At 45.1% G+C, this 24,228-nt stretch overlaps 1 protein-coding gene across 5 annotated transcripts in view; it reads right to left on the bottom strand.

The window, feature by feature from the left end:
* Window positions 1–22,592, bottom strand: part of LOC128835486 (dynein axonemal light chain 1) — a 41,274-nt gene extending 18,682 nt beyond the window's left edge. The window contains exons 1-3 of one of the 5 annotated variants that reach the window (XM_054024999.1): window positions 21,538–22,583; window positions 17,094–17,296; window positions 13,074–16,668 (exon numbers count right to left, since the gene is read on the bottom strand). In XM_054024999.1, the coding sequence (XP_053880974.1) occupies window positions 16,093–16,668; window positions 17,094–17,296; window positions 21,538–22,099 (1,341 nt within the window). In that variant the 5' untranslated portion in view covers window positions 22,100–22,583 and the 3' untranslated portion in view covers window positions 13,074–16,092. Of the gene's footprint in view, window positions 1–2,329; window positions 2,380–2,903; window positions 2,974–13,073; window positions 16,669–17,093; window positions 17,297–21,537 lie in introns of those variants that run through there. The other 4 variants (XM_054024998.1, XM_054025001.1, XM_054025002.1 and 1 more) reach the window with 4 other exon arrangements.
* Window positions 22,593–24,228: the final 1,636 nt, after the last annotated feature.

The raw sequence follows: 24,228 nt of genomic DNA, 5'->3' as shown, positions 1-24,228 counted from the left end.
GGCCCATTGCAAAACCCCACTAAATCCTCTACCTACTTCTACCCTAATGCCAGTGAAGAAAGAAATTTTGTAGCATGCCCAAAAAGTTAAAAAAAAAAAAAAAAATCAAGGCTCTAAAGGACAAAGGAGTGAGAAATGTTTCAGAGTCAAGGATCTCGAGGAGAAAACAACCTGTCAACTGCTTCTTCACTTTAAAATCAAGAGGACTCCAGCTTGAACACCTCTGCTGACCTTAACTGTACAGTACAGCACAGGGAGAGATTTCCTGGTAGCGGAACAGATCAGAGAACACTAGTGTTATGTACTTTATGTCCAATGCTCCACTCAGCAAGAGTCATCCCATTCTCACTAACTTTAGTTTCTGAATGGTCTCATCACGTAACCCCCATGTAGAGCATATTATGCTAGTGCAATCTCAAAGTGGCAAAGCATGTATAATAGTAGAAAGGTTAGATTGTAAGACCCTTGGGGCAGGGACCATCTTTTTGTTCTGTGTTTGTACAGAGCCTAGCACAACAGGGTCCTGGTCATGATTAGGACTCCTAGGCATTATGGTAATACAAATAACTAATAATGATAATGATAACAACAGCAGCAGCTCTAGATACAAAAGGAAAGTACATGTGCTTTTTGCCAGACTACAGAACATACACATGGCTAAAACGGCTGAGTGGTCAATGTGATCCAGAATCTAACAAAATTCTGAACTTGTGTCTCAACTGGCAGGCACGTTTCTTCATTTGGGGATGTAGATATAAACCTCACCAATTCTTCCAGTTGCTTCCCCAACCTTCCACCATCAACACAATCTTATCTAGATTAAGGTACTTCCATCTAGCCTTTATCTATGTCCAGTCACCTAAAAGACATTTGGTAATTTGTTCCACCACACTAGCTGAATCAAACACCAAAAGCATTATAGGGCTGAGAATCATTCTTGAATTAAGAACACTGCATCCCTTCTTCCCTCACTAAATCTCACAACTCTATCAATCCCTGTGAAGGACTACAGATGAGCCAACAAAAGTACATGTCTTTTGGATTTTCAGCTCTTTGGGACATGATCTGTCCTAACACCATGGGGCCCAACTTGATTGCAGCATGCAAATGCTACGGCAATAATAAATATTAAATAACTGGTTCAAAAGGAGGTGACAGATATAATAAAATCAGCATGAACGCTTGATCTGTATCACTCACCATTAAACAAAAAGATGACTAGTACAGTTTCTTTCCCATACTCTAGCCTAAAAACTGACTGAATTTAAATTTAAATAATCCATGTGATATAATTTAAATATAGTGACCAGTTTCTTTCCTGACTTCTTCAGATTTGCACCCCTAACTGTCCTGCCTCTCCTACTGTTGACACCTGGCTTGATGCTGATGGTGAGGATGAAAACCAGAAGCAGGGAAATAGGTCATCTGGGTAGCACAGATCAGAGATCAGGGTTTCTTGGAGTGGGTTCAAATTCACTCCAACAAGAATACCAATATAGCCTGCCTTCTTATATTGGAAGGCTTCACTGATCCCAGGCATGGTGCACCAACTAGCCTTGCTGTAAATCTCACATGAACCAGCCCAATACCAGGCATCCTTCACCTGGGAACTGGCTGCTTTCCCAGAATGACTCAGGTTAAAGGAGGTTAGATTGCCGAAAGGAAAGACAAGTAATCAAAATGCTGTACCACTGATTGTGCCAAATAATCAAGGGCTGAAAATGTCATCCTTGACAGCTCACATTGTTGTTACAGGAACAAGAACAACAACAAATAATCTAAGGAAAAAATAAAAAACTGCACACACACAGAGGACTGGTAAAATATAACAGAAAAACATTAAATAATCCATGCTCTGCCCCCTCAATGGAATCATTTCTTACAAGGGATCATTACAGAACATTTACAAAACTTCAAAACATACAGCAATATTCCCAGGGGAAAAATAGATAACTGGGCTTCATCCTCATTTTTATGCATTTAATTCTTCTTGGTCATTTCCGTCAAATAAAACCACATGGAATTTCATAGGAAAGGGAGCTGTAATCAGACTAGTCAAAGTAGATTGTGTATTTACTATAGTCTTTAAACCATCTATTAATTCAGCATTTTAATGATGGTGATTCCTGGCACTCAAGCAGCTCCAGAATGACGAATGAGATCATCTGCTCCTGCTATTCTAATCTAGCCCTGGAATAACTCTTTCCAAGACACAACCTTTTTTTTGGTTTATTTGTTTCGTTATAACAACCGTTCAAAATTGCAGGAAATAACCTCAAGGTCCTAGACAGTGGGCTAGTTTATGTGTTGCCCTATAGCCCATTTATACCTCTCCAGGGACTGGCTCTGCTACCAAGCAGTTCACTCCACACCAACACCTCTTGCAGCTCCCATTGTAGGGGTCTGTCAAGGAGAAAGGGGGAACAGCGACAGCAAGTTGCTTTCTGGCTATTCTGGACTGCAAAACACTCTCTAGGATGCTGTTGCAGCTGAGAGCAAGTTAGAACAACGCTGAGACTGCTCTAACTTACGCTGGGGGCCAGACGGGCCCCTGGCAGGGCCCAGAACACAGGCGAGGCAAAGCTCCTCCTCTCTGTGTCCAGAAACAGGGAGTCAGGCCCATCATTGCCACGTTCAGTGAAATATGCTCCAATGGCCAAGCCAGGCTCCCCAACCCCCTTCCCCTCCCCTTCCCTAGCCGGGGCCCACTAGGTCCCCCAGCTCCTCCTTTCCCCCCACCCCAACCAGGTCTCCTCAATCCCGCCTCGCTGCCCCCGCCAGCCAAGTCACCTCCTCTCTCCCTCAGCCACCCCAGCCGGCCAGGTCCCGCCTCTCCCCTTGCCCCATCCAGCCCCTCACCGCCCCCTCCCCCAGCTCCCCGCTTCGCCTTTGAACAGACTCACCATTACGGTTGCTACTGTCGCTGATCCGGTTGCTATGGCATGCTAGTCTCCTGCGCATGCTCATCTGCAGTAAAGGCGAGGAGCCGGGGATCATAGAGACACCATGGCAACTAGATAGTCCTTAGCCCGGAAATCACATGACCTTTCCCGCCCGCTCTGCGCTCACTCGTCTTCTCTTCTGCTGCGCAGAGCGCCGCTGTGTCGCTGAGCGCAGTGGTGCATTGGAGGACACTGGTCGGGGTCTCTGTCGCTCGCGAATGGGGCACAGCACGCACGGTACGGTAGGTAACCGCGGCTGCGTGCGTGGTGCTACGCTGAGGTGGGGGTCTATTCCGTCGGGGCTGGGGGGCGTGGAGAGGTGGCGCAGCTGGGAGGTGGAGGGGGCTGTGTGTGCTGTGGCGGAGGGGGCGCTGGCACGGATGGGGGCTATGAGGGGCAGCAGCATGACTGGGCGCCGCGCGGGGGAACAGCATGGCTGGGGTGTGTGTGTGGGGCGGTACAGCTGGGTGGCGGGCTGCAGAGGGGACTGTGGGGGGCTGTGGGGTGGCACAGCTGGGTTGGTGGGCTGCAGGAGGGACTGTGGGGGAGGGGCTGTGGGGCGGCACAGCTGGGTGGGGGACTGCAGGAGGGACTGTGGGGGAGTTGTGTGGGGCTGTGGGGTGGCACATTTGGGTGGGGGCTGCAGGAGGGACTGTGGGGGGTTGTGTGGGGTGGCATAGCAAGCCTGGGGGTGAGGAGGGGTTGTGGAGGGCCGTATAATAGCCAGCCCAGCCTGGGGTGGCAGTGGTGCCACCCGTCCTGGGGCTGTGTGGGGAGCAGAGACACGGCTGGGGGGGGTGTTTGTGGGTGCGGGGCAGCATGGTTGTGTTTGTTGGTCGATCACTGCCTGGTTTAGGATTTGTGAGGAGGGAGGGGGGTGGCACAGCTTCGTGCTGGTTTGGGGCTGCCTGCTGGTGCTACTGCTGTATGTGTGTGGGGGGAGGGGCTTTGTGTGGATCACGCCCTGCTACGCTGACCCTCTGCTCCGGGAGGGAGGGCATTGTGGGCCACAATGGCCCCCGGCGAGTCTCTGGTGCCTCTCCCTCATGGGTCTGCTGTCCCCTGACACTGGTGGGGATCCCTGTGATGGGTTCAGTCACAGAGATCCCCTTGGGACAGTCTCCTGATGTGCTGAAATTACCTCTGAGCCCGTTTTCCCTGCCAAGTTGGGAATCCAGAACCCTCCCTTGTTGAGCCAGACACGCTAGCCTGCTGCAACACAGACCCAGGGTCTGGTCCATCCCCCCAAAGCTGCAGATTTAATTGGAAACAGCTCAGCAAGTTACTTGCCTCCAGCACCCAGACACCCAGTTCCCAATGGGATCCAAACCCCAAATAAATCCATTTTACTCTGTATAAAGCTTCTACGGAGTAAATTCATAAATTTTTTGCCCTCTGTATCACTGAGAGAGAGGGAGAGATGCACAGCGGTTTGCTCCCCCAGGTATTGATCACTTACTCTGGGTTTATTAATAAACAAAAGTGATTTTATTAAGTATAAAAGGTAGGATTTAAGTGGTTTCAAGTAATAGACAGAACAAAGCAAAATGAAACAAAACACACAAGTCTAAGCCTAATACGTTAAGAAACTGATTACAGGTAATATCTCACCCTCAGAGATGTTCCACTAAGCTCCTTTCACAGACTAGACAATTTCCTAGTCTGGGCCTAATCCTTTCCCCGGTACCGTTCTTGTTAGTTCCAGCAGACATCTTAGGTGGTAAACAGGGGTCTTCTCATGACTGGCAGCCACCTTTGTCCTGCTCCATCCCCTTTTATAGCTTTGGCATAAGGTGGGAATCTTTTGTCTGTACTTGTCCCCACCCCTCCTTCTAAGTGGAAAAGTACCAGATTTAAGATGGATTTCATTATCAGGTGACATGGTCACATGTCACTGTAAGACCTCTAGTCTCCATTCCCCATGGGCTGGCCCACACATACACAGGAAGGCTTTCAAGTAACTAAGGCCATTTACAACTGATTGTTTCTGGAGCACCCTTAATGGCCTCCACTTAATCTGTTTACATCAGTGATACAAGTTACACCTCTACCTCAATATAACGCTGTCCTCTGGAGCCAAAAAATCTTACCGCGTTATAGGTGAAACTGCATTATATTGAACTTTCTTTGATCCACCGGAGTGCACAGCCCTGCCCCCCGAGCACTGCTTTACCCTGTTATATCCAAATTCGTGTTATATCGAGGTAGAGGTGTATATCTTATTCTCCTAACTCCAGATATAGAAACAAATAGAAAGCTTGTAATCTACTAAGTGTGTTCATCCTAATGACACCATACAAGGGGTATTTAGTGTAAAACATATTCCAGTTATGTCCTATTCATAAGAATATTTCCATAAAGCATATAGAGTGCAACATCAAACCCTCCTACTGAACTTACTGTCAGAGACTTGGACGCTGACCATGGTGGAGGCAGTACTGTACATTTAAAATTCTGGTTCAGCTCTGGTCATATCCCCATCCAGCGTTACTAAACACTATAATGCTATTCATAAGGGTTCTTGCAAAGTTCTGGGTTCCTGGTCCCCAGGTGCTCGAAAATGTGTTGGGGTGTAGTATTGCTAACAGAATGCAGATAGCAATATCTGTTAAAGTGTTGGTGTCTTGGCATTTAGCCACAAATGCCATGAGATGGTGTGCCTCAGTTTCCCCTTCCACACAGCAGCGTAGGCCTGTTATGCTTTTGCTGCTGTGCCAAGCTTCCAACCTGTTTACAGGTATAAGCTGAAAAGCAACATGCTTGTGGGATTGTCTTGTCACCATCCCTAGCATATACAAAAGTTTTTTCCAAAAATCAAGTATGTTACACATTTTCACGGGGTTTATCATTCGCATCAATTCCTTTGTCTTAAGTCTCTGGTGCCTCTCCCCCATGGGTCTGCTGTCCCCTGGCACTGGTGGGGAGGATCCCTTCTGCTCCCCCCATCTGGAGCTCTGGCAGGGAGTGTCTACACACACACACACACGGCTCCTTGCTGCACTGTTGGGGAGGGGCTGTTCTCTGCCTACCCTAGTGCTGTTCCACCATAGTCCTACTGTGTGTGTGTGTGTGTGTGTATCAGTTGCCCCATGCCTAATACAAGAATAGCATCAAGGAGTGGGCAGATTGGGAGCAGCCTACATCTCTCCTTCCCCCATGATGACATTGAGTAGCACCCTCTCCCGGTCGCTTTCCCACCCCCAGGATTGTGATTCTCTCTTTTTTTTTTTTTTCTTCTTCTTCTTCCAGAGAGGACTGGTGCGGTGCGAGACAGATGTCATTTCCCCCCTTTCTCCCCACTCCTGCATGCTTGCTTTTGGATCCACCACCAGCGTAGAGACTGGACTCTGTTTTACAGAAACATAATCAATTCAATTCCTACCAACAAGTCAGAATCAGAATTCTGCTTATTCCCCACTTTGAACTCTTGGTTCCACAGAGGAACAGATGTGCCTGAGCCCACTAGGGTACCATAGAACACATTCAAAGGATCTAGGGATGAGATTCTGTCTTCTCCCCCCTGCATCCTTGAGAGTTCAAAAATAAGACTGTTCTGCTCTGCAAAACTAGCCAAACTAACTCTGGAACCCATAGGCGTGTGCCAGGTGTGCTCAGGCACACCCTAATGCAGGGCAGAGCTCGGGGGGGGGGGGGGGGGCAGTGTGTCTGGCTCCGCGCTGAGCCAAATGCTGCTAGGAGCCTCATGGTTAGGGAGGCTAGGGGGTTGGATAAGGGGCGGGGGCAGTCAGAGGACAGGGAGCAGGGTGGGTTGGATACATAGGCGGTGAGATGGGCCGTGGTGCCCATTCTCCACAGTTCAGCAATGTGGGGTGGGGCGCTCTCACCTCGGGGGCAGCTCCCCCATCCCCGGCGTCCCTGCAGGCAGCGAAGAGTCTCGGCAGAGGCAGGGAAGCTCTGAACGCTGCCTCCGTCCCCTCTCCCAGAGCTGACCTGGTTCCCAGCCCATTGGGAGCTGGGAGGGGGGGGGGGGGGGGCGGGGATTGCCAGAGCTGCCTGACCGCGCCTCCCCAGCAGGGAGGGGGAGGGAGCTGCAGGCAGAGAGAGCAGCAGGAGTCTTGTCACTGTCATACACAGATTGGGGGGGGGGCATTGTGGGGGCAGACAAACAGATGGAGCTGGGGGCAGGAGAAAGGAGCAGCGATGCACCCTGGGGCTGGCATAAAATACACAGTACAGAGGGGGCTTCCTGGGGGGGGGGGGTAGGTATAGCAACACTCCCTTCCCTCACAGACCAGACTTGGGCTACAGCTGGCTCTGTCATCACTCCCCCCCACCCCACAGAGACCCACACAACCCTCTGCCCCCCGGAAGATCCCCTCCAGCCCCTATGCCTCCATCACCCCCTCCAGAGAGCCCCCCTTTGTGCCTCCAGAGACAGCTCCCCTCCCCCCTACCTCCCCTGCTCCCTACAATCTTCCCCTTTGCCCTCCCCCTCCTGCCCCCAGCTCATTGGCCAGGAGGCTTCCAGACTGTTGCCCACCAAGGCCAATGGGAGCTGCACTTGAGGTTAGGAGGCCTGCTTGCAGATGCAGACCTGCCTGGCCGTGCCTCCAGCAGCAAGGGGAGGGGGAGCCACAGATGAGCAAACCCTGGTCATCATCATCACAGGCACAGCAATTCTCTGGATATTTAATTTCACTGAGGCATATAATTTAATCTACTCTTCCTTTTCAGACAGTTTGTGGCTTTTCCTGTAAGAAAACTTACAATTTCTTTGCAAAGAAGTCCAGTTATAGTTTTTCACTTGAGAAGTATATTTTATGGTTGTTCATAAGCTCATTTATTTTGTTAACTCAGTTTCATAGGGAATTTTAAGTGACTTGAATTATAACTGTTTTTTTCCATTGGTCCAAAAACACATGGAAGATGTGCAGATTTTTATTTCTGTGGGCCAAACCATGTAGAAATGTAAATGTCAGAGCTAGAAAAGCTCTGCAAGGGTATGGGTCCCTCAGGAAATTGTCCTCAAGTCATTCATTCTGGGCATTCCATTCTATTCCCTCTTACAGTGATAGAGATCAGTGTCTCCACCCACAGGGGAGAAGCAGAAGACTAGGCCAACCCTGCAGCCACTCTGCCTCTACCCTTGTTCTCTGTCTGCTCCCTCTACCAGCCGCTTTGGTCTCCCTGGGATTCCCCCTACCATTACTCCCTCTGGGTCTTCTTTCTCTAGAGCATCTCATGAAGTAAAGTTGTCATTACAGGTTCTTATCTCTGTAATGTATTTAATTTTGATGTATTTATTAAGTGTTAATTAATGCACTTTGGGAGTCCCTCTTCAGCCCTCTGTATAAATTGATCCTCTTCTTTCCATACGTTTTGCCCATAGGGCAAGCAGGCTTCTCTGTCTAAACAAGAAGAACAGTGCCATAACCGAAGTGTAATGGAGCAACTGATTGACATTGTTCTGTGTTTGGTGAAAGATGGGAGACCATTCAGGGGTCACAATGAAAAAGCTGACAGTTTTGAGAGAGGTTTATTTCTAAATCTTGTCAATACGCTCCAAAAATATGATCCTGTAATGGCAAAAGATGTGCAATAATCTCCTCGAAACGCTACCTATCTGACTAATCGCATCCAAAATGATTTAATTGTGGCCTTGCACAACGTTGTGCAACAAAAGATTGCATCTTCACTAAATGGAAAAATGGTCTCAATAATTGCAAACGACACTACTGACTGTGGACACCATGAACAGATGTCTGTTGTGATGCGGTATTTTTGACAATGAAAAACATAGTCCAGTTGAACATTTTGTGTCTGTTCAGAGACTATTAACAGTTGATGCTCAGTCTATTTTTGACCAGTTAAATGACATCCTTGTCATTCTTAAAATTGACTGGTCATCAGTGATGTCTGTCTGTTTTGATGGCGCATCTACTATGTCTGGATGTACTGCGGGAGTTCAAATGAAATGTAAAGAAACAGTGAAATACTCTATGTACACTGCTATGCGCATTGTTTGAACCTAGGCCTAGTAGATGCATGCACTTCAAGTAAACAAAACAGAGCTGTCTTTTGATTTTTTTGGGTGTTATTCAGACTCTTTATGCCTTCGTGGAGGGGAGTCCTGTGCGACATGCAGTAAAGGAGAAGATTTCACAAGAAGTAGGATCCCCGTTGAAGACTTTGAAGTCACTATCAAACACAAGATGGGCATGCAGAGCAGAAGCAGTGGCTGCTGTAAAACAAAACTACTCCATCATTTTACAAGCTTTACAAGAGATTATTGAAACAACTTGCCTTGCTGACGCTAAAATAAAAGCCAGGGGCCTTATCCATGAACTGAATTCATTCAAGTTCATCTTTGCCCTTCACATGATGCACCCTATTCTCCAGATGGTGGTAAAAGTGAGTAAGGCTCTTCAAGCTCCAGATCTCAATTTACTTACTGCAATGACGGGTGAAAAGCTTGTGTAACTCTTTGGCTGCGATGAGAAGTGGCCAGAATATTTTCAATGTTTTCAATGACAGTGTGAAAATGTGTGTAGAGAATGATATATCGATTCCCCCAGTTAAGAAGAGAAAAATGTCCACTCATATTGATGATGCGTTTGAGTCCCAGCATCACTTTGATACAAAAGAGGAGCAGGAGAGAATATCTTCTTTTTACCCACTCCTAGATTCAGTGATTACCGGCATTGACCAGCGATTTGAACAGGAGACTTGTAAAATTGTGACTGCAATGGGAAAACGGCTGAGCTTAGACATTGGCAGGGATGATATGAGAATCATTGCCAACAAATTTAAAGTGTCCCTGGATGAGTTGGAAGCTGAAGTCGGATTGCTTCGGGGTTATGACGGATCTGTTCCTAAAGGTAGCACTACGACCACCACCAGAGAGTGGCTTGATTGGCTAAAGGAATCGGATCGGTCTTGCATGTTCCAGGCCTTTTACAAATCTATTCAATTCTTTGCATCTTACCTGTTACAAGCTGTTCATGTGAAGGAGCCTTTTCGAAACTAGCACATGTAAAAAACAAACTAAGTAGTACAATGACCCAACAGCACCTCGACTCGCTCATGATTTTGTACATTGAACAAGAATTGGCTTCGTCAGTTAATTACAATGATGTGATTGAGGAATTTAAGTCCATAACACCTGGTGAGCAACGTCTCATTCTCTAGGACAGGAAGATGAAGAAACCTTAGTTTTGGACAATTTGGGTTACCTCATTATCTGGTTAAAGATAAAGATCATGAAAATTGACTATCTTTTGTATACACCTAATTATCACGACAGCAAAAACTTGGTATTTTGTCTCATTTTTTAAGTTTGTATTTTTTAAGTAAAGTTTTTAGTTGTTAATTTAAAAAAAAGTTTAGTTTTTTAGTTTCTTTAGTTTGCTTGGTGAATAAAAATGTCCTTTTATGACTGAATATTCAATAGATGTTCGCCTTTAAAAAAAAAAAAAAAAAAATTCCTGGGTGCACACCCTAATGAAATGTGCTGCGCACGCCTATGCTGGGACCATAGACAATTGAAACCCAGGAGGGAAGTAGACATTTAAGTCCATAACCAACTCTGGGACAACTGACCACTCCACAACCAGCATAAGCTGAGAGGCACTTTCTGTCTACTCCACAGACAAAAAACTGGAGACAAACTTTCCGTCAGCAGTCATGCTGCTAGTCTCAACAGACAAACAACTTGGGATTTCCTTTCCCTTGTCCCAGCACACATGGTTGTTCAGATAAATGCTTGGAGATTGGGGTAGCTCCCTCCATAGGCGAGTCATTACCCCTAACAGACACAGGAACATTTCCTTCATTCTCACAACTCTTCACACTGGTAACAGGTAAGGCATAGAGATACTCATGTTTCACTAACCTTGCCTTCCCAAACGGCTGATTAGACAAAGCCATCAGCTCACAAAGCTGCCTAGACTCACCTAAATGTTCTTTGCCTTTCTCTCCCTTATCACAGCATCCCTAGCTGACTACAGACATGGGAGAGTGGGAAGGCTTCCTTAACAGGCAAGTTGCCACTCCCAACAGACAAACAATTGGAGACAGTGTCTCCCTCAACAGATAAACAGCTGTTTACCACAAACAGTGGTTCATCATACTGAGCTACTTTAAGCAAATCACTTCTATTTTATTCTGGATCGCTTGCACAAGCTTTACTTGTCAGCATTCCATCACCCACAAAAAAATCTGCCCTTCCCTTCCTCACTTAGGGCTTTAACGTGACTATTAACTTTAATCTGCTCTAAAACACTTTCCTGAGCAATGAGTTCTTCCTGAGCTTCATCTAATTCCACATTCATTTCTGAGATATTAGATGGACATTCAGAAATTCCTTCTACGTATAAACTGCTTTTCTGTGCAGACAAACAGCTATTTCTCACAATCTCAAGGTTAGAGATACTCTCTTCCTTGCCATAGTATACCTGGTTAAACACAGACAACTGCTTAGTCATACACATCCACACACACCCTTTCACTAATCTCCCTGTTCATTAAGATAACACAGAAGATTCACATTCATACTTATTAGTATTGCAAAGAGAAGAGTTTTGTTTTATTTTTTAACAAACAAATTTAAAGGGACTTAAAAAAATCTCTTTCTGAAAATTGTTTGCCTACTATTTTAACTGATTACAGTTCATATTAATGTAAGGGAGGGTTTAGAGCGTTTTCTTTTTGCTACTTTTCCAGTGAGTTTACTTTGTTTAAGCTTTTGCATTTCTGTTGTATGTCTCCAGACCAAGGTAACACAGCATCAGGAGCAGCAGCCTACAGCATGTAATTGTCCCAAGTACTGGGTGGGGGCTTGAGCCAGTTTTGTGTTGTGGTGGTGTTAAAGAAAACCCCCTAGATATTGAAGCCGGTCCTGGTTGCTACCGACTCCACCTGGAGAAGTGTTACATACACTTGTGTGGACTTATATGATTACAAAAAAAAAAAAAAAGAATTTGTATAAAAACACCTCCTCTAAAATGTAGTGCTGCTTTTTTTGTCTCCTTGTGAGACTTGGCAACACTCACCGGACATGCACAGCGCATTGTGGAATACCAGGTATTGTCTTTCCAGTTCTCCTCCGCTGTGCTCTGTGGTGAGTGTGCAATGGGTGTCAGATGGCTCCTGTCTGCCCATCCTGACAGGCCCTATGCGCTTTGCTAGGCCCTCTTCACTTTGCCACTTGCGGCTGCTCTGGGGGACAGGCTAGTGATCCCCCCACCCAACTTAGCTGACATCGCTACCGTGTCTAGGGGTCAAGATGGGATGCTGGCAGGTATGGCTGTTGGGTTGGCAGCGGTTTCAGGTGCTGCGTCTTAAAGTGCGTGGAAAGGAGAGAACAGGGCTCTCTGTCTGGCAATACATGTGCTGCCTGTGACAGACTGACTCATTCAGGCACAAAGCATATTACAGCCCCATGCACTTGCCCTAAACAAATGATGCCTACACGGGATCCTTATCAATGCTGGTACCTCAGAAAATGACTTTTGGTTTCTTTATGGGGGAGACATGCAAGTCTCCTACTTCAGCTCTTTTGCTGTAGCAGAATTTGATGGTTTGGTGACATTCCCTCTGCATGTCATCACTTCAAAAGTATATAGGTTAGAGTACCCTATTGTCATGCAAGTTCAGCATCTCTGGAGTGGTTAATATGGTAATACTTTCAGTGCAGTTCATGTTCAAAGCACGTTAGAGACATCTAACAGTAAAGGGATATCTTAAACTGACAAGAGTAAAGCTCATCTCCATAAAAATCAACCATTTGTAACACAGATGAAGTACAGAAACTAGGGACCTTTGCTTGGATCCCCCAGAATCTTCTGAGGCAGAAAGCAAGATGGATTTGTGTAAGTCTGGAAGGATCTGGAAAGTAGAAAATCTCTGCGAAAGGGAACAGAACTGTAACTGAGGCAGTGTTATCTTGGGCTGGAGACTGACAAGAGAGATGCAGAAGCTCTAAGTAGTATGAACTGCCTCATTCATCTCTGAAGCCTCATGGGGACAAAACTAATATCATTTAACTATTTCACTGCTGACCATTTTAGCAGAAACATATTTGGTATAGGATCATAGGCAGAGTGCCTTCACTTCCTCCTCCCCAGAAACCTTTGTTTAAAAAAAAAAAAAAAAAAAAAAAAACTTTAACAACACATTTTAGAAATTTATTGAAAGCTATTCATGAAAACAGGCAAAAAGAAAATATTGCAAATAAAGTCAGTTCACACAAACTAGCTCCATCATCCCACTTGCAAATGAACAAATCGCTAGTAATTTGTTGAACAAACCTCCTTATTGGGATCAATGTAATTTATTTGTCAGACTGCATAACCATCAGCTGAGTTGATATGACACCTTGGGATTGATTTTGCTCCCTTCTGAAGTCAATAGGAATTTGGCCACTAACTTCAGCGGAGCTGAAGCAGGATACTTATGGCATTATCAACCTAGTGCAAGGGTTGAACCATAGCCAGTCTTGCACAGAAGGAGATTCTGAAACAATTCTGCAACTCCAATATTAATTTTACCTTGATCTAGGGATCCCAAAATCCCTGATCATGCATTTGTTACTCAGACACTACTTCTACTGAAATTCTTTGGGAGTTTTTCCTGAGTAAAGAATGTAGACCCAGGGCCTAAAAATAAGGTCTTAAATATGGCTATAACCAGGCACTCTGTTTTAAGGCATACTGCATGTTTATAATGGTATTCCATTTGCAGTGTAAATAAAATGCATTTTAGAATTTGAGTTTTAGAAACAATTTGCTACAGATCATTCTGTGTGTTCTTTGGTCATTAGTATCTTCTGAGTGTGAGATGTATTTACACAATCAAATTGCAGTATTAAGTGCTTTTAGGTTTTTTCCTTCTCCCCTTTGAAAAATCTGAACAATTAAAAAAAAAAAAAGCAGCCTAATTTCTACACAATATTAAATGTTTTAATAAATGGCTTTCCTGCCCCTTTACTGTGCTTTTACAAATTTAAAATGAAAGTTTAAAGGATTTTGCTTTATGAATAAAGTGAGAGCATTTTAAGCCACCTGTTTTTTTTCTCTTTTTGGTTTTTTGACAACTGTTAACATTGGCTTTTTGATAATTAATGAAAAATGTGATATTCATTTAAAATCAGAGAAACCTAACAATATCTACATTCAGAATCTATTTATACATGAACCCAGAAGTTTGATTGGACTTATACCTCTAACTGGCCCAGTTTGACTAGAATTACACTGGATTTTAGAAACCTGGATCTGCATAGGTAAGAAGACACAATGGAGATTCAGTAGGCAACTCTGAGAGGGCAACAAAACAGGCTGGCAGGAAGCACTGCCCAACCTAAGGCAATCAGGCATCTGGCTCCAATTGGTGGAGGTACATGTGAGAAGGAGGGTTAGAAAGTGCAGACATGGGAAACCAATGGACAACCTCTCCTTCTCTGGTCACAACCTGGAGTAGATTTGGTGAAGAAGTAGTCACGTAAGTGCAGGAAGCACTACTGTGCTTATTAGAGCTGGCTGCAGGCCTGTGCTACTGTTATCTATTTTCAGGGAAGGTTTAGGCATCAGAGCCCCATGCAAGACACATTCAACCATAACCAAGCACCAGCATGCTGACAGCAGACCAGAAAAGGGAAAGAAGTTTCCATAACACTAAATAAAAGTCAAGGTCGCAAGCCAAAGCTCCATTTCCTCCTGGGCAGCTCTTTTAAGCTGCTCTGACAACAGGGACGCTGGAAAGGGAATTGTGCTGGCAGTGGCACTTGGGAACCAGGCTTCTAGCACTACCACTATTTCAGAGGACTAGCTGAGGTCTGAAATATTAAAGAAGAAATGATTCCTTTCCCTCAAGATGATGGGAGGGGGCAGGCCTCCTAAGCAGGCAAGAGGGGAGCCATTAGCCTAAAGTTAATCAGAATGGAAACAATTCCCCTGGCAGCTGTGGCCACAATTGCTCCCCCATTCCTGGGCAGTTACAGGAGAATTATCCCAGGATTTTTTCATTTTTGATTGTCTGATACTTAAGCTGGTTGCTGTTTACGACAGCCATTTAATGTATGACTCTACTGCCTTCTGTTGGCCAGGCTCCCTACATCTTTTCAAATCATCCATCTGCTCCTCTGCTCCCCTTAATAGTGGTTATCAGCCATTCAATATCCAATGGCTACTGATGGCCACTATCCATTACTAGGCAATTCCAAAAACTGGCTTCCTCACATCCCTCATTTAACAACAGTCATTACTACTTTAAAAACAGGCAGTTAGAAGACCGGACTGCAGGAAGAAAGAAGGAAATATATCAATGCATATAACAAAACTGCATTTAACCAAGCTATCCAGTGGAACTGTAATATCCACTAGCCAAGTATTAGATTCCAGCCTAAGACACCACAGATAAAGATGAGTCCCTCTTGAATACCTAACTAGTAAATCACTGCTGGCACTACCCCTCTCATTAGCAGGCATTGAAAACACTTCATCTTTCTTTGCAACCAATTGGCTATGTAAGGAGCCATTGGCTGTGCTTGCTGAAAGCTGATAACCAACATCAAGATGTCAGACACATGTATCCAGGTATGCACCCCAGATAAAATTCAAATAGAAAAGATTTCCAAAGCAGACAGAGCAAACAGTTACAGTTTTAAAATAGAGTGCTCTGTGGGGACACATGCTAGTGGAAGACATCTGGGCTGAACTAGCTGGATTCAAGTCCCAAAGGGTGAGCCAAACATGTCCAGCTCACAGGGCATGGCTGTTTCAAAATCTTATCTTGGGCTGCCATCATTCCACTAGGTGCAGGTCAGTCTCCTTGACTGCCATTCTCTGCAGGCTTGGCAAGATTGCTGGGCTCCTTTACATGCTGTAAGCGAGGGGACTTCTACCACCTTCCTTGGGTGATTATTTCCCAGTCTAAAGTGATCTTGGCATCAGGAAACTTTTACTAACGTGAACCCTGAAGTTTTCCATTGTTCCATTTCTCCCCAATACTCCTAGCTATAGCCCCTTCCACCACCTTAAACAAATCCTCACCCATCTCCATGTTTACACCTGCCATTGAGATGTCATTTGATCAAGAAATGCATATTTAACTTTTCCCCCAGTCCTCTACTCCCTTGGGTGGCTCATCTCTCAGCTCCCTGCAATTTATTGGCAGCTTTCAGGTAATGAGATGTTCATCCCAAATGTAAGTGCAAAAACTCCTGGATCTTCCCCCAGGAGTGTTCCTGTGCATGCGCATGTGCTCTTCTCTCCCCACCACCCAGAATGGGCAACCCTAGGACACAGTCCAGGGCTACTGAGCAAAATGGCAAAAAGGGGGGATCAATTCGGTGGCCTGCTCCTGGATAACTCAAGAGTTTAAAGTTGTCCTTCCCATGTTGGCGCAGGCGCTCAATTGCCATCTTGGCAAATAAAGAGCTCTTCCAATTGCGATCATCTTCTCCTACCACCAAGAGAAAATGACCTTCTGCTTCTTCTATGGGGATGAGGCAGTGGGAATTAGCTGGATCCATTGGGTCATCCAGAGCGTCAAAAATATCAAACACACCAGTCTCAGAAATGCTGATCTTGCTCATGTCAAAGCGCAACCCAGGCAGAGTCAGCTCACCATAGTGAAGAGCAGCGACTGTATTGGCGCTGCAGCCAGAGATACAGACAGCAGCCACTACCTGCGGCAGGAAAGTAATCATAGAAAATGCCAGTTCTGCCCCTTTCCCTGTCCCGATTACTCCAATCCCTGGCCCTTTCACCTGCAGATAAATAAAGAGAGGGAGAAAGGGAGTGGAAGCAAAGAGAAGCACATGCATTAATGAGACTGTGGTGGATTATTCCAGGAACATTGTACAAAATTAAGTTCCTGTTGGAAAATTACAAATGGGAACTGTTAATGCAGACCAGGATTATAATCCTGTTTCCCCCGTTTGTGTCCGATTTTTCAGAGAACACAAAAGGTGCGAACTCAGGTAAAATATTGTGAACTCTTGCACTCTAGGGTATAACCATTCAGACCTGGCCAGCAGAAATTGCTATTTCCTAGAGTACCACGGAAATTAATGTACTATTGTTCTTCCCCGCCCACACATATTGCTACCAACACAGAACTGTTGATGAGTCTTCTCTCCTATCCCCATATCCAAACTAATGCGTCTACAGGAATTTATCTCATTACACTCACCTTTGGGTGACGCTGTAGAAATCTAGCTGCCTCCTCAAAGTATTCGAGGTGCAAATCCTTCATGGCAGTGGGCAGATCCTCAAAGTCAAAATAGGGCAGAGAAAGAGCAGCAAAGCCACGGGTGGCTAGGAGACTGGATCTGAACTCAATCAATCCACCTTCATCACCAAACATGTCGATCACTCCTGGAAAGGGGCCGTCCCCTACAAAAATGAGAAAAAGAACAACAATATTGTTATCAGGCCAAGATATTAGAGGGAATATATTAAAGAATGAACTGCAAAATACAGTAGGCACAATTAATAGAAATTTTTTTATTACCTTTCCACTGGCAAGATATTATCAGTACTAGTGATACTTCTCATTTCAGCTATATGGTACACCTGCTCAAACAAGTAAACGTACTTTTTAACTGCACCCAATGTGCTTTCCAAAGGCTTTGCCTTCTCATCCTGAAGAAGCAGCTCATATGCTAAACCAATGTGTTGTTGCAGTCAGTCTCATTGGCCCAGATCCTCAAAAGTATTTAGGCAATCAATAAAAAGCAACAGAGGGTCCTGTGGCACCTTTGAGACTAACAAAAGGTCTCACAGGACCCTCTGTTGCTTTTTACAGATTCAGACTAACACGGCTACCCCTCTGATACTAGGCAATCAATGGAAGTTAGGAGCCCTGAATGCCTTTGTGGATCTGGGTCACAATTACTGCACAGTAGCATGCATTTATTTTCTAGTCATGTTGCTAGCATGGTAGAGAATGGATACCTGATGAGTTTAGACCAGGGGTAGGCAACCTATGACACGTGCCAAAGGAGGCACATGAGCTGATTTTCAGTGGCACTCACAGTGCCCGGGGTCCTGGCCATCGGTCCGGGGGAGCTCTGCATTTTAATTTAATTTTAAATGAAGCTTCTTAAACATTTTAAAAACCTTATTTACTTTACATACAATAGTTTAGTTATATATTATAGACTTATAGAGACCTAAAAATGTTCAAATGTATTTCTGGCACGCTAAACCTTAAATTAGAGTGAATAAATGAAGACTCAGCACACCACTTCTGAAAGGTTGCCGACCCCTGGTCTAGACTTTGGCCTAGGGTTTAAGAATAATGTCCACTGGATCTGTGAGAAGCACAAGCCATCTTGGTATTTTTCTGACTGGCCGTCAGATGGCATGGTTGATCCATTCAAATCCAGGTTGCTGCAATGATCTACAGTTGGGAGAGGGTACAGATCTATTCTCATGTGAATGCACCTTAACATGATGCACTGATGGAAGAATAGACCTCTTGCCTCTTAAGGGATTTTGGAAATGGAAGCTCTGAGTAAGACTCACTAGACTATTGAACAGTGAAGCTCCATTGCTTAGAACATTTAAAATTAGACAAAGCACTGAAAATATATTGTAAGGAAAAATCAGGCAGTGCAAGGGCTGGACTAGATGAGCTAGTTCTCTTTTTCATTTCCAACGTTTCATTCTAACAGTTCTCACTTTTCCTCAGCAATAAAGTTATTCATGAAAGCAGCAGATTGAAATGGAAATCACTGAGCAGTTTCATTGCTGCTACTATCAGCCCTCTGAGCAGCTGTGAAACAGACAAGTATGTCAATTTCACCCTGATACTGCTTGAGGAATGAGGAATCAAAAATGAGGAATCAAACATAAACAGCTAAAGCTCTACTGATGTTTCCACCTGAACCTCCCCCCTATGTTTTATAGTAGTCTCTTGCTAGTAAAGTTAGCCTTCTAACAGAAGTCTAATTCATTTTAAGGTCATGTATTCTGTCCAACTCCTCTGGGATTCTCACAGTGCAAGCCATGGGTAATCACAGAAGCCTTAATTAAACTTAAAAAAAAAAAAAAAAATTGGTATGTTGTAGGTGGCTTCTGTCTAACTAAAAGGAACATTTTTTTTTAGGCTGCATGAGAGGAATGCAGCGGGATAACGGCAAATTTACACAGCTTCTGGCCCAAAATTACAGGCCAAGATTTTCATAAATGGGAGCCATAACTGAGGCTCCTGAGGCCTATATAAAAGTCCTGACTTTCTGAAACGCTGAGCATGAAGCAGCTCTCTGACTCAAACATCAATTTTACTGTAACTTTAATGGGAGCTTCTGAGTGCTCAGTTCTTTTGAAAGTCAGGCCACTTAGGGAAATTGACCAGAATAGCTATTCCAGCATAGCTCCATGTGTGGCCCCTCTATTCCAGAATAAAAGTGTTTTGATCCCAAAATTACTACACTGATTTGGATACACACTAATTATTCTGGACTAAAGTGACTATTATTCCATAATGGTGCCCATGGAGCTGTCAATCAATTTGCCTGTGTAGACAAGCCCCTATATAGGTATTTAAGTATGGAATTAGGAGCCTAAATTCAGGCATCAATTTATGAAAATCTTGGCCATGGATTTCTTTAAAGAAAGCACAGGTTGCAGATGGAATATGCTTTGGCCCTGATAAGTGCCAATAGACTGGGTTGTGTACCAAACTGAATGGAACACAACTCAAAACAAAATATATTTATCTCCAATTTTATTGATAGCAGCAAAGAAACATAAAGCTCTTCTTCAGTTAGAGAAAGAATCGCCAATTTACCATATACAGACTGCAGAAAATACAGGGAAAAAAACAAGTATCTTAGGTCTTGATCTTGCTCAAATTGAATTCAATGGCAAAAAAAAAAAAAAATGATTTCAATGGGCAAAATTGGGGCTTTAATGAATTACACCCTACCATTGACGACAGCAGGACAAATTGCAAGAGAGGCAGACCTTTTTATAAAATGTATATTTGACTTCCTTGCTCCATCTGGGTGCAGAAAATAAGGAATCAAAATAGAATAGTAAACCTGTACATTTGGATGTAGTTTTCAGGAGGGTGGCAAACATTTTGCCTCTGCTTCTGTGAACAAGTGTTAAATGCAAGATTTTTCCTATTCCACAATGGTACTAATGACAAATTTAAGAAAAACAGAAGTTAAAGATGAAGTGTGTCTTGTGAAATATAACAGAATGTTCCCATGGGGAGGGAAGATGAAGGATATAGTAAAACATTTTAGATGCATTAAAAGTTTTTGTATTATACATTTTGGAAACTCTTGAAGGTCTGAGTATATGAATAAGATACTCCACTGCCACTGCTTGTGACTGAGGGCACTATATAATTCAAACAAAGGTACTAACTAGGCTACATATGGTAGCATCACAAAACAGGAATGTTTAAAGAGACACATTTAGTTCTAGGTTGCAGACTTGTGGCTATCACTAAGTTCAGTGGAAACCCTGTGCATGCCTGTAAAGTGGATGTGGTTCTTAGCAAAATACCCTGGTTTCAATATTGGTGAATCGACAGTGCTGACTAAGGGCCTCCAAAGTCCATTCAGATCAATCTGAGTCTTTCTGCTGACTTCAATGGACCTTGGATCACCCTCTAAATTAACCAGAGATCATGATCTAGGCCTCAATCTAGCAAAATGCTTCCTTTATAGTATAAAACTCATGAGTAGTTTTGGTTCTGACATAAAAGAGAGAGAGTTGGTATGCATGTATTTGCTATACTCTCTTCAGATGGCCTGCATATTTATATGCATTTAATGAAGAGAAGTGTCGGATAGGGCACAATCCTACTCCCGCTGGAATCCATGGGGGATTTGCCCCCGATTAACTGGGCTCAGAACTATTTCCAGTTAAGAAGAAAACATGACTTCTCACTAATTCAATCACCCTTCTACATATTTTGGGAACTCCACCACACTTTACCTTACTTCAGAGTTATGGGGAATCCCAGCTGCAGATGGAGTGATGAGCTGATCTATAACAACCGCCTTTCTTTTGCTCTGTTATGCATTAATAAATTGTCATCTTTTGCTTTTACCACTCTGTTATAATAAACATCTAAGATACATAGCAGGATTATAGTAGTATATACCACGGGTTAGTCCTTTTCATTTTCAGCATTCATCTTATTCTTGTGAACTTAAAAAAAAAAAAAAAGTAAACTGCTGCAGTATGTGTGTGAGGACATGGACTATTTTACAGTCTTGTTTTGTGCAAATAGAAATCCTGTGTGATTATCCTCAGATAAATTATATTTTGCATTTATATCATGTCTTCCACTTATTTAAATCAGCTTTTTGGAATAAAAGGCTTCAGAGCAATTTTTAGACTATTTTTACACAATGAAATGGCCCAATCTTATAAACCTCTATTGAATCTTGAGTCAGGAGAAATATGCTTTCACTCTCCCACATCCTCACTAATCAGATGAGATAGTACTTTGCATAACACTTTGCACTTAGAAGCACCTTCCATCAGTGGATGTCAAAGCCCTTTACAGAGGCGAGTGATTGTTATCATCCCACTTTACACGTAAGAAAAGGGAAGCCGCCGGAGATTCAATGCCTCAGCCCACAAAAGGCAGAGCTTCCCTCACTCACCTGAGGGAAGGAACAGGCTGCCTCTCACGCTGCCCTCTTTCAGCCTAATCCTTCGCACACCGGGAGCAGTGAACCATCTCTCCACATTGGCCTTGGCTAGGACCTGCCCCGGGATGGTGCCAGGATGACTGTGCCCTTGGTGGACTGACACCTCCACCTTCATGGGGGTCTTAACCTGCTTCGGCACGAGTCTCTGGTAGGGTCTCTCCATGCCGGCAGGGGAGAGGCTCCAGAACAGCCCCATGGGCTCCACCCCAGTGTAGTCCCCTCCCTGGGAGGTGTCCCTGGACAGGTCCACCTCCCCGCGGCTGTCCGCCAGGTAGTGGGCGCAGGAGTCGAAGAGGCAGCCCTGCTCGTTCACCACGAGTCCCCTCAGCGTCACCCGCTGCCCCGGGGCGAGCCCCAGCACCTTGGTCGCCACCGGCTCGTCCGCCAGCCCCGCCGCGGGCTCCACGGCCACGGTCGCTGCCCCCCTGCTGCCGGAGCGCGGCCCCGGGGCCCGGCACTGTCCGCGAGGCCGCAAGCAGGCGGCCCAGGCCCTGGCTGTGGCCATTCGCCACATGGCGGGTAAGGGCAGCCCCGCTCGCCGCCCCTCTCCGCGCCGCTAGCCACGGGGCGGCCCGGAGCCGGGCACTACACCCCAGCCTCTGCCCGCGGCGGCCGGGCCGGGAGACCTCCAAGGCGGCCTCAATCGATCGCAGAGACACAGCGCCGCCTCGGTCCCGCCGCAGAGGCTCTTCCGGGGACGCCGCTCCCTTCTGGCGGCCGGGAAAGCCGCTTGCTGCAGCTGGGGGGCGGAGGGGGAGCGCGCCCGCGCCCGGCCCCTGGAGTGAAAAGGAGAAGATGGGGGGAAGCCGCAGCCTAGATATCCCGCCGGACGGGGCGGGGAAGATCTTCGGGGGGGAATTTGAAGAAGAGGGAAGGGGAGAAAACGCCCCCAGCCAGGCGTCCAGAGTAGCCAACCTCCTCCACAACTGCTAGGAGTTAAGCCTTAAGGAACAGTGTTAATTTGTGCCCGAGCTAAGCCCAGCCACCTCTAGGCTTGACATTTCATAGCCCTGGTACCTCCAGGCTTGCCACGTCAAAGTAAAAAAAAAAAAAAAAAAAAAAAAGATTGCTTGAGACTCAGCACACGTTTCATTACAAATTAAGCACTGCTAAAGCAAAACCCTCTCAGGTCATGGCTACACTACAAGATTATGTTGACCTAAGGTAGGTCAGTATACAGCTGCCACAGTTATTACATTGCTTGTGTGTGTGCAGTATTGGCTCCTTGTGTTGGGCAATGCCCATCCTCACCTGGAGCGCTTGAATTGATCGTATTGTCAGGGTGGGGCACTGTGGGACAGCTCCTGAAAGCCATTAACAGTAAAGTCAGCAGTACAGTGTCTACACTGGCACTGCATTGAGCTAATTACATCGACTGACTCTACACCGGCTGCGGAGGTGGTGTTACTAAGTCGGTGTAGAAGGGCACTTACGTCAGCAGGAGCGAAATTTAAGTGAAGACACTTCCATAGCTAGATTGACACAAGGCAACCTAATTGTGTAGTGTAGACCAGGCCTCAATCAGGCATAACTGTGTCAAAGCCAGGGCCAGCTCGAGTTTTTTTGCCGCCCCAAGCGGCAAAGGGAAAAATAAAAATCCGATTGAGCTGCCGCCGAAGAGAAAGAGAGGGAGTGAAGAACCTGCTGCCAAGTTGCTGCCGAAGACCCGGACGTGCCACCCCAACAACGGATGGACTGCCGCCCCTTTCTATTGGCTGCCCCAGGCACCTGCTTCCTTCGCTGGTGCCTGGAGCCGGCCCTGGCCAAAGCACAAATGGGGAGTGAGATTCAGGCTTATCCCTAACTTGAAAAGCAGAATAGATCCCTCCCAGCCCTGAGACTTCCATTTAAGATTTTGTTTGTTTGGGAGAGTTCTGCCTTCTACTCTTTGAGCTCTTGAGAATTGCAACATGAATAAATCAAAAGTAGTGATACTAAATTTTTCCCATTTCAAACCACAAACCAGAGGTTGAGAGGGAAGAAGTTGAGCTGCTTAGGTTTCTTAGAAAAAGAATATTCCTCCAAGAAGGAACTGACACCTAGAAACATCCAGCACTGAAATCCAAAAACCCAGTGTTCAATGTAGCAGACAATTTAGGATGGAGAAAGGTCTTACCTTACTAATATTTTAAGAACTCAATTTATACCTGTAAATAACCAAATATATAAGGATGTGAAGAAAATTCAACTTTCATATTGTAGGAAGTAGAAATAGGACAAAAGGAGGAAATCTAGTGTAGGAAGAGGCCTTGAGCCATCTTTCCTCTCACTTTCAGCCTATAACCTTTGGCTCTGGTGTCTCATTAAGAGGGAAGACAGGTGTATGATCTTTTAAAAATAGCTGGAGGCTATTATGAAAGATGGAGCCTACATGCAGGGTCCAGGGACAGCACTCTAAGAAGAATCCCAGACTCAATAGTCCTGATATTTCTAAGATTTAGAAAAAACAGAAAAAAAATGCTGGTTCTTTTATTTAAATGTGTAATTGTTTTTAAATGTTTAACTTCTCCATGAACTTTGACTCTAGAGTCATTTGGACATATGCATTCTTTCACCACTGGAGCATTGAACTATTTATGAACCCATTGTTTTACCAACCAAATCTCTAGTACCCTCTTTCCCACATGAGAGAAGACTTTAGAT

Source organism: Malaclemys terrapin, chromosome 4, assembly GCF_027887155.1.
Source record: "Malaclemys terrapin pileata isolate rMalTer1 chromosome 4, rMalTer1.hap1, whole genome shotgun sequence".
NCBI lineage: Eukaryota > Metazoa > Chordata > Testudines > Emydidae > Malaclemys > Malaclemys terrapin.
Note: the sequence above shows the minus strand (reverse complement) of the source record. Positions and strands in the feature narration are given on the sequence as shown.